Below are 10,665 nucleotides of genomic sequence, written 5' to 3'. Positions count from 1 at the left end.
CATTAGCTGTAATTGAGAAATAATTTACAATTATGCAATTCCCCAAATGTTAAAGATTGTTCCACAACTTGGGGCATCACACAAATGTTCCAAGAATAAAAATATCTGATTTTTGTTATGTCATGTCTCACGTTTTAGTAAACCATTTAAAGGTTTTGAAATTTCTTTTAAAAAGGTGTGTTGTGCATTTGAAAGGGAAATGATAGTGATGAATAAAAATAATCAGAATGACCCTGTAAAATGTAAATATTTTATTTAAAAATATTTAAAATTATTTACAAATATGTCAAGTTTATTTACAAAAAATATTTTTATTATATTATTATGTATTATTATATATTATTAAATTAATATATTGACTATCTATAGGAATAGGGGAGTGGGATAGGAATAGAGAGATAGATTGAAATGGGATGATTATTAAGTGATGAGGGATCCTAGGGTTAAGCCCTTCTTCAGTCTTAGGGTTCACTGTTTAAACCTGCAGGAAAAAGAAAGATTTTTAAAATATTAATCAAAAATGGAAATAAAATTCCTTCATACTTACGTATGGAGAGCTTGAGCAATGTAGGAAAAAAGAAGTGAGTGAAAAGAATGAACATAAAATGAAACAGAAGAGGAAAAAATAAAGTGGCAAAGGAAAGACATTGCTCAGAGCTTCTCCAAAATGTTCATCATCTGCTGGACGTGCTCCTTGATGAGATGCTGAACTGTGGTGGCTAAGGCTGCTGGGTCACTGTAAAGCTCCAGAGGCTGAGAGAACAGTACTTCAGCGAGCTGTGTTAGGTGATCCTGTTGATAAATTACACGCACACATCCAACACAGTGACACTGAGTTTAAGATACAATGCTGAGAATTTGTGCATCGTTGGCATCAGAAGATATTAAAACACTTACGACAAGCACTCTGAAGTACCGCTCTGCTGCAGGCTCCCACACGTCCACATCCCACATGCTGATGAGCTCGAGAAGGCGCTCCACGAATCCTCCCTTAAACTTTAGGAAAGGAAAACAACAAGCTTCATTAATGCCATGTAGTTCAGGGTTAAAGGTTTCAGGTTCTGTAACTACATTCAAACATCGCTTATAGATCTCATGATAAGTCACTTACTGTCTCAAGTGTTGAGCCACTTATGAAATGGCGGAACAGAATCATCTCAAAAAAAACATCCAGGAAGTTGTAGTGGGGGACCTGCACAGAGGAGAAAAGTTACAAAAAGAAATTAGCATCACATATTAGAGTCCTGTTTACTACATTATACAAATCTACTATATTTAAACATGTCACTTCACACAGGTATTTATTAGCTTACAAAGGAGGAGATCTCAGCTGCAATCGAATCCTGATAAGAAGGCGTCCTCAGGAATTTAATCAAGGCCTCGTAGGCCAACTTCACCCCAACTACATCCTGTTAAAACAAACAAACAAATGTCTGTAACTCACTGGCTATGGTTTTCAATTTGCTGAGTAACTAAGTATTTTTGCCACAAAAATGAAACGTCATGCTTAAGTCACCTGGATGTTAGCCGCTGCCAGACGCATGACGATCTTCTTTCCAACCAGGAACAAGAAGTTCTGGTTGTGGATGCTGGCAAGCAGAGTCTGAATATAAGACAGCACACAATATAAATTAAAGCAAAGTAGACTTTACGTGCGCAATAACAGCAGCTGAAAAAAGGTTTTACTCACAGCGAACGCTTCACGGAGAGCGGGCAGCTTCAGGCCGACATCAGTAACCCCTCTGTCTGAAAGATGGCAGCTAAGAAACAGGACATGTAAATGCTTAGTGTATGTTAAACACACAATAAACGTTACACCATTAAACAGTGAAGAGAATCATACCAAATAAAGGGCACCTCCATCTCCTCAGGGTTAAGGCTCTCATCACTCTCCTGCAAGGCAAATCAATGAATCATTAAACTTGCACGGTAAATTTTACAGCCTCCCGTTCAGGGGAATAGAAGCAACTGTAGATACATTTCAGGTGTGAAACATGGAATTACCCCGTAAGGAAAGTGAACCTCTTCCTTCTCCCAAGAGGAGGTGTCCATTTGCCCATCTTTACCCACAAACAGGTATGTGCAGGTCACCTGTTTAATGGTTTGCTGTTGAATAAAAAACAAACAAAAAAAACAAACAATGAAATATTGACGCTGCAGACAAATTCCAAAAGTTACCAACTACAACACACATTTTATGAAAGTGCAATAAACTTACCACATAATAAATTGGCACGATGAAGTCGTTCTCCACTCGGTTACAGGAAATAAATTCTGTAACCCTCCCAGATTCAACCTGAAGAGAACAATTTAAAATGAACACATTTAATCACTGCAATTAACAAAAGTTTTGTGATGCCACAACGAATAATCCCTTACCTGTATGCCAGTGAAACAGTCCTCTATGCTGGTATAATAAGGGAATCCCTGCAAATGACAAATAGCTGAAGCTCAAGATCTATTTCACAAAGGTTCACATCTAATAATCATCAAGGTCAAGGTCAGTACATAGGTCTGCGATTACCATGTGATTGAGGGATTGTGTCTTTGTGGTTGTAAACCAGCAAAGACGACTCACTGGGCCCCTTATCATCCACAAGAGGTATGTCCTGATGTTCACTGACTAGTAATAGAGAAACATAACTAAACATTAGAACTTGTAAAGAAGAGTGTTTGTGTGTTTGTATCATAGCTGCTACACTGTAGAATACCTCAGACTGGGAGATGGAAGTGTCTGTAGAGAGGAACTGAATATTTCGGCAGCCACTGATCAGCTCACCAGCATCGAGTGGCTGTGAAAATTATAGCAGGAAGATCATAAGTGCTTCTGATCATAGCAGGTTCATACTGATGTTCTGTTCAGTAAAAAGAACCTTGTAAAATCCAGTGATCGGGTTTAGTAAATAAACGAAAGCTTTGGTTACCAGAAAAACAGGTGATGGGTCTTCTTGTTGTTCGTTGGGCAGCAAATTAAAATGTGGCTCAACAACCTTGAAACACACAAACACAATTAGTCACTGCAATTAACAACATTTTTGATGCCACAATGAACAATCACTTAGCTGAATGCCAGTGAAACTCTCCTCGTAGCTGGTATAATAAGGGAATCCCTGCAAATGTCAGCTGGATGAAATTCATGATCTAGGACCACATTTCACAAATCTGTTCTTCTAAAAATCATGTCAAATCAAAAATGTCAATTTTCATCACTAAATATTCATTCGTTCAATATTCTTCATTTTGTAAAGAAAAAGTTTACTTTGTGAGTCGAGTGGTGCGTCTCTATGGTTTCGAGCCCGTCTCTATTGATGTCCACTGGCTAGAAATAGAGAAACAAAACTAGACATTAAAACATGTAAAGAAAGGTGTTTGTGTGTTTTGTATCTCAGCTGCAGCACTGTAGAATACCTCAGACTGGGAGGATGAGGCGTCTGCAGACATGAACTGAACTTCGCAGCAAGCGCTGCTCAGTTCACCAGCATCGAGCAGCTGTGAAATGTAGAGCACAAAGATCATAGGAGCTGCTTATCATAACAGATTTACGGTAAAACTAACAGATAAATACTACAGATAAACTAACATTTACGGTAAAAGCAACCTTCTAAATTCCAGTGATTGGCTTTAGCAAATAAATGAAAGGTTTGTTTACCAAAATGACGGTTGAAGGTCCGCCTTGATGTTCGGTGGGCAGCAGCTGCAGAATTGGCTCAACGACCTTCACACACACACACACACACACACACACACACACACACACACACACACACACACACACACACTTAGACAAAAGTGGCCTATGTGTTAAAACATGTTACTATTGACCTGATACATACCTGGAGTACAGAAGGAGTGTCAAATGATTCTCTCAGCACCTCCACAGGCTCTGCAATGTTTTATGTGAATCAGAATTACAACTAAAATACACAATATCAAACTTTCCTATTAATGTTTTAATAACCCTCTGAATTTTATTAATAATTATCTTATAAAGAAACAGACAAATTGTAGCTTTTGTAGTCAGCATGTTTAAATTCACTGTACATGTGACCTGATTAAACTCTCTATAACCTCCTGCCCCTGTCCACCAATCAAATCTATTAAAAAAACATCCTGTATAATTGTTCACACTGACTTCAGCAAACTAACTCCCTTTATACTCACTATGATGTGTAAATGAAATGATTAGTCAAGATCTGTCTAATCACTAGTCTAAGTAGGATTTAGTGTAAATCCAGTAGTCAGGGTTGTGAAAAGTCACTTTTTTAACGGGATTGAATATTATATTGTGGAAATAAACTAATAACTAGAAATAAACTAGTCATTTGTTAAGATCGTCAACTCCTTTCAGGATTTTAGTATGGAATCAAAAACGACAGCTAAGGTCGCTAGCAGGTTAGCTAACATTAGGCTAACGGTTATATTTCTATTATATTTACCAAGAAATTGTGTCATAATGACAAAAGAGAGACAAGTCGATATGATTTAAAATCCATATTATTAGTCTAGATATTACATCGTAATTTAAAGCGATAAAAATCCGTAAGTCTGCTAAATGCTAAGGATGATTTAGTGTAAAACAAGCAGTCGATGTTGATAAAAGTCACTTACTACTGGGATAAATATTTTATAATGGAAATAAAATAACTTTTTGAGCCAATTGTAAAGATTTTATTGTGTAATTTAAACAAGTAGCCAAGTTCGCTAGCACGCAACTAGCATGAGGCTAATTGTCTACGTAGACGATGTCGCTTGTGAGATACATAACATTACATTAGACTGTAACACTGTAACATCAACAGGATTTATTGTAAAACCGGTGAAACATTAAAGTCACATGGTAGCATAAAGCTCCTCCTACCGTGACAAGGCTGCGTGTGGTGCGGAGGAGCTCTTTCTCTCCGTAGGCTGCGGTAAATGCAGTAACCCGCACCGGCGGAGAAAGCGACGAGACCCGCAGCACAAGCGATCTCACCTACAGTCCAGCTCTGCAGATTCCGTACAAATGTTCTTAGAGCCATCGTGTCGTCGGAAGAGTTTCACCGAAACTTTTTGACTTGAGTTGAGATCAGTTGTAGAGTTAATGGAGCGATAATGTAGCTGGAGAGCGATAATGGAGAGGATGATTATTCTTGAACAAGCGATGTTTTCATTTAAACTATTATCACTATGGAGCCAGTTAAAATACAAACAAACAATTACACAACAACAAACACGCAGATGACGTCAGAGATGCGGATTTGGGATGATGATAAATTATTATTAAATAATTAAATAAATTTATTATTGTGTGTTAAAAATGCAAATATATGATTATTATTATTATTATTATTAATAATAATAATAATAATAGTTTATTATTTATATACATTTACGTATATTCATATATTCTTCATACTTAATATGCTTTATTAGTTAAATTATTTTAAGTCTATTGGTTTATTTATTTGAATAAACCCTTAAATAAATATATTTTCTTATAATAATAATAAAGATAATTTGATTGCTGAGTTTTATTTAAATTGATATTGATTAGTTTTTAAAACTATGTAAACGTGAATAATGTTCTGTAGATACACAGAGTTTTGTTGAACGGTGAGTTTGAAATATATAACAAATCATGAAGTTTATAAGCTAAGGTTATTTAATTCTTTTGCATAATGCAAAGCAATGAAAGGTGATTAAGTCTGTTGAGTTAACTGCGTGTAGAGGTTTGTAAATGAACACAGTCCTCATAAATGCGTCACTGACTGTAAAAGCAATTGTAGATAAAAAAAAGTCGCTATCCGCTGGTGAAATGATGGAATGACATGAAGTAATCTGTAACTGCTTGAACATTTCACCACCTTTTTTAATGAACTGTGTCAAACTTGCATACTTTCATGTTGCAACATTCACAACTATTAAGTTAACAATTCAGTTTCAGCTGAAAGCTTAAATGCTCCATCATCGTTCTTCTGCAATTTCTGCTGTCAAATGTGGAGACATCTCAACGAATCTGACTCCATTGTAATTATGTTTGATTTGAGGAGATACTTGCTGTGACCAAATGGCCTTATAAAAGCCACGTGACTGTGATTACCGCAGGTAAAGTGTAGACAATGTAAAAAGACCAGCTGCTCATTCTTCCATTCAAATGCTCTACAGTGCCTTCCGATATTTTATTTAAATATTTGTTAACAAGGTAGACACCCAAGTATTTAAATCTTTTCCACACTTAGCCTCCTGGTAGTGTAGGTTGCCCACCTCCCTGACTAAAATGGTTTCACTTTTTTTGCCAGTTGACCTTAGCAGAAGATACAATATGAAATTAATTTAAAATATTCACATCCTTCTTTGCACTTAACATAAATGACTGTCATCTTCATACACTGAGAGACATGTTAGAACATTAGAGTATGGAATATTAAAACCAGGAAGATGACCTCTCAGTTTATTTAAAGGAGGTTCAGTTGCCTTTTTCTGATCTAGAAAAAATCTAGAAAAAAGTCTTTAAGCCCAATATCCAGGAAACATCCACAATGTCATGATTTAGATGCATATTGTCAGTTATAGCCCTGCCAGGCACATCTTGGTGAATGAGCCCATTCTTGCATAATAAGTGCTTGGAGTATGGAAGAATGTGTGGGTTTTGGTTTGTCCACCTCTTGATTGATTACAAGTTCTCAATGGGATTAAGATCTGTGGAGGTTCCTTGCTTTACTTGACACAGGTTGGCATGACACAGTCCTCTTTTGGAAGATGGAGGACACTGAGGACTCCAATGCAGAACTTCCCAGAAGAAATCCACCAGCAGGGCAGCATCCATGCATACCAGCTTGTGGCAGAGGGAGGGCATGGCAAGGTTGTTGATGACCAGCATTTGCCTTCCTGTAGGTCATCCTTGGGACCAGCTGCTCATTCTTCCATTCAAATCCTCTACAGTGCCTTCCGAAATGTTATTTAAATACTTCTTAACAAGGTAGACACCCAAGTATTTAAATCTTTTCCACACTTAGTTTTCTTGCTTTACTTGACACAGATTGGCATGACACAGTGCTCACTTTCTCTTCTACAGACAAGCTTTTTTTTTTTTGCCAATACCCAAACAATCGGAAAGGGGATTCATCAGGGAATATTACTTTACCCCAGTCCTCAGCACTCCAATCCCTGTACCTGTATTGCAGAATATCAGTCTGTCCCTGATGTTTTTTTTTGGAGAGAAGTGCTCCAAAGGCTTTCGCCTTATTGTGGGTGCAGATGCACTTACACCTATGCAGCTGGATCAGCTTTTTCTGTACACTTTTGCACCATTAACATCCAAACTCGCAATATGAATTGTAGTGGAAGCTATAGAACGCTGAATTAGTCCAGTGTTGGCCTGACCAAAAGAAGGTCTCCAATGATATTTGTAATTCCTGTACAAGTCCGGCAGGTGGTTGTAGCACATTCAGTTTATGCCAGAGCATGGGGCAACCAAGTTTTTGGACACCAAATCTCTTCCTCTGTAGGATAGCTGGTACCCGTTTCCACTGAGACAATTTGGTGCACAAATTCTCCACTACACTATTACATTTCAGCTAAATTCTTCTGTCCCTAAATAGACAAACAGTATCTTTAAACCTTCTCTATTCCACCTCAGGTTGCCAGGTAGAGCATGAAGCACCTCAGCCCATAAAACCTCACTCTTATCCCAGTTCACTGTAGCTTAAGAAGCCTTCCCTATATAAGATTTTTACTTGTAGAATATTAGTAAAAATCATATATACTTTTAATATGTATTGCATTATACTTCATCCTACAGTGTAATTATTAAATAAGTATTTTATATATACATTCTCTGTTCCATATAGTATTGATCGTGATTGGAAGGTACATGCCATGTAAGCATTGTACATTGTGTTTGATTTTTTTTCTTTTTTTGACAATAAACTCTCGAATCTAAATTAAAAATAATAAGTAAATAATGGAAGATAGAAATGATGTACCATGAACCAAGAAAACACTGTATAATGATAATATTAATAAGAATAATAAGCAGTTTTAAAAATATTTCATAAAAGTAATCTCATCAAATCAATTTTAATTAACGACACTAGATGGCGGTACTTGAATTAAACTCGAGGCGATTTCATCATGTTTACAGACGAGGAAGAAGTGTCATGGCGGCTCACTGATCCTGCTCTGGAAGATGCTTGCCCTTTCACATTATCGAGTGGTCCAGGCAGCTCTGTCAAAACATGGAATTTTGTCAAACATTTCAGGTATTAAATATATTTACAACACTTTATTACTTAAGGAGTGGTATATATATTCCTATTATAGGACTCCATCCACCTGGCTAGCTGTCTTTCGTTCTAGTTCATGGCTGAGTCCTAAATGCCTCGTTATTATAAGTGCGTTATATAGTGCGTAAAATTCTGCTCTCTCTCTCTCTCTCTCTCTCTCTCTCTCTCTCTCTCTCTCTCTCTCTCTCTCTCTGTCTCTCTGTCTCTCTCTCTCTCTGTCTGTCTCTCTCTCTCTGTCTGTCTCTCTCTCTGTCTGTCTCTCTCTCTCTGTCTGTCTCTCTCTCTCTCTCTCTCTCTCTCTCTCTCTCTGTCTCTCTCTCTCTCTCTCTCTCTCTCTCTCTCTGTCTCTCTCTCTCTCTGTCTGTCTCTCTCTCTGTCTGTCTCTCTCTCTGTCTGTCTCTCTCTCTCTCTCTCTCTCTCTCTGTCTCTCTCTCTGTCACTCTCTGTCTCTGTCACTCTCTGTCACTCTCTGTCACTCTCTGTCTCTCGCTATATAATAATATAATATGTTTTATGAGTTTCCCCCTTGTTTAAACCTTTTCGTGCTATTAATTCTAAACAGCCAGGACACTGAAATCTTCTGAAAAGACGCTCACCATTTGCTTTAGATATTTACTAATTAATAAATTAAATGACAGTCATTTATTCTTAAATCAAATATCACTAATAGGGTTCAGATAATCTTCAATACTTTCCAATGTTATATCCGATTAAGGTCTGTACTACATTTCCAGCATTTTGCAGACACTCTTATTCACAACTGAGCAATTGAGGGTTAAGGGCCTTGCTCAGGGGCCCAGCAGTGGCAGCTTGGTGAACGTACTGTAGGAATCGAACTCACAACCTTATGATGGGTAGTTCAACACCTTATCCACTAGGTCACCACGCAGTAGAATACATTATACTGTTTGAATACATTATACTTCAGTTAGTTCTTTGTGTTAATTTGATCTAAATAAGCTTATTTAGAAGTTTCTATATTCAACTATATAAAAGCTGTCTCTTTTTGATCAAATTTATGTATCATAATTAATTGACTCATTAATTAGCTCAGATATGTAACATTAGTTTATATCATTGTCCTATAAAATAATTACTCTAATTCACAGCAAAATGTTTCCAAAGTCTGTCCACCATTCAACAAGAGAACAAATTAAATGATATGGTGAGTAATCTCTTTCTGTATATGTATAAATAAATCGCTTGGATCCAGTCATTAAGTATCTCTTTTCTTTTAGCCCATTAAAATGGAAAACCCATATAAACAACCACAGAAAGGCTGTATCCTGTGCAGCGTGACAGTGGATTATAAAAACATCCAGGTGAGTCGTATGAGGCTGAAAACGACTCTAAAACTACGATTTCTTTTATGCTCCAGTCGTGTGGAATATAACACAAATACTTATTGTGTGCAGTTGTTGTCGCAGTTCATCTCGCCACACACGGGCAGAATATATGGCCGGCACATCACAGGTGAAGCGTTACTGCCGTGTTCTGAATGCGTCTTTGTGTACTATTTAACGAGATTACAGTTTTAATGTATCTCTTGCAGGTTTGTGTGGTCGCAAACAGAGAGAGGTGACAAAAGCAATCAAGAGAGCTCGCTCAATGGGTAACGCTAATCGCTGTTCCTTCCATTCCTTTTTGATTCTGAAAACCTTTTATTCTTGTATGTTTGTATTATTTTTCATTGAACATAAATTGTAACCAGTTAAAAGTTTTAGCTGTAACTGATGCTTTTTTTTTTACACTGCATATTGAGAATCAGAGAGAGAGAGAGAGAGAGAGAGAGAGAGAGAGAGAGACTGGAAACAACTGAGCGATGCGATATTTTGCAGAATAAAACATTCAATTGAAGGTTTTTATTGAACGCTAGAAGTTCTCATTAAAAGTTAGTGATCATTTTTGTCTCTTCAACAGGTTTCATGTCAGTAACACTGAAAGATCCACAGTTTATCAAAGACCCCAACGTTTGTGACATCCGACACATGGAGTAGCAAGAGAACATCATAATTATGCTTAACTAGTGAACCCAATAAAAACCTCAGTGTATTTTTGTTGTTTATTTATCTTATTTACTCTTAATGGCAGTATTAAAGATCCAACAAGCTTTTAAGCTACAAAGTAAAACATAATATACAATCACATTGTTAAAGTATCCACAATTATACATTTTCACCCATTGAGTGATATCAAATCCCTGCGTTTATTACATTTTTACTGGGAGTGTGTGTCTGAGCCCTGAACCCAGTCAGGAAGTGATGTACTGTAAATGTACTACATAAAATAACCTGCCTGAACTGTACCAATCCCACTATAAAAGAAATGATTAAAATATCTCAGATGTAGTCTTAGTTGTTTTGAACAAATACATCGAGTTTGCAAAATGTCTTAATAATAT

The 10,665-nt window shown here is 36.9% G+C and overlaps 2 protein-coding genes across 2 annotated transcripts; one reads left to right on the top strand and one right to left on the bottom strand.

Annotated features, from left to right (window-relative positions):
- Nucleotides 1-236: 236 nt before the first annotated feature.
- On the bottom strand, nt 237-5,198 carry LOC113638582. Its single transcript, XM_027139884.2, has 18 exons — nt 4,859-5,198; nt 3,834-3,883; nt 3,650-3,715; nt 3,409-3,489; nt 3,260-3,319; nt 2,925-2,990; nt 2,712-2,792; nt 2,525-2,623; nt 2,380-2,427; nt 2,219-2,296; nt 2,005-2,106; nt 1,844-1,893; nt 1,691-1,760; nt 1,517-1,603; nt 1,314-1,409; nt 1,112-1,192; nt 898-996; nt 237-792 (listed from the first exon to the last, which is right to left on the bottom strand). The coding sequence occupies exons 1-18, from the start codon at nt 5,016-5,018 to the stop codon at nt 652-654; spliced, it is 1,515 nt and encodes a 504-aa protein (XP_026995685.2). The 5' UTR covers nt 5,019-5,198; the 3' UTR covers nt 237-651.
- A 2,893-nt stretch (nt 5,199-8,091) lies between these two features.
- On the top strand, nt 8,092-10,316 carry mrps18c (mitochondrial ribosomal protein S18C). Its single transcript, XM_027139872.2, has 6 exons — nt 8,092-8,240; nt 9,374-9,429; nt 9,503-9,586; nt 9,680-9,737; nt 9,817-9,876; nt 10,185-10,316. Exons 1-6 carry the CDS (start codon nt 8,168-8,170, stop codon nt 10,259-10,261), a joined length of 408 nt encoding a protein of 135 aa, XP_026995673.1. The 5' UTR covers nt 8,092-8,167; the 3' UTR covers nt 10,262-10,316.
- Nucleotides 10,317-10,665: the final 349 nt, after the last annotated feature.

Source organism: Tachysurus fulvidraco, chromosome 21 (genome assembly GCF_022655615.1).
Source record: "Tachysurus fulvidraco isolate hzauxx_2018 chromosome 21, HZAU_PFXX_2.0, whole genome shotgun sequence".
In the NCBI taxonomy this organism is placed as follows: domain Eukaryota; kingdom Metazoa; phylum Chordata; class Actinopteri; order Siluriformes; family Bagridae; genus Tachysurus; species Tachysurus fulvidraco.
The sequence above is the reverse complement of the archived record's forward strand: the minus strand, read 5'-3'. Positions and strand labels throughout refer to the sequence as shown.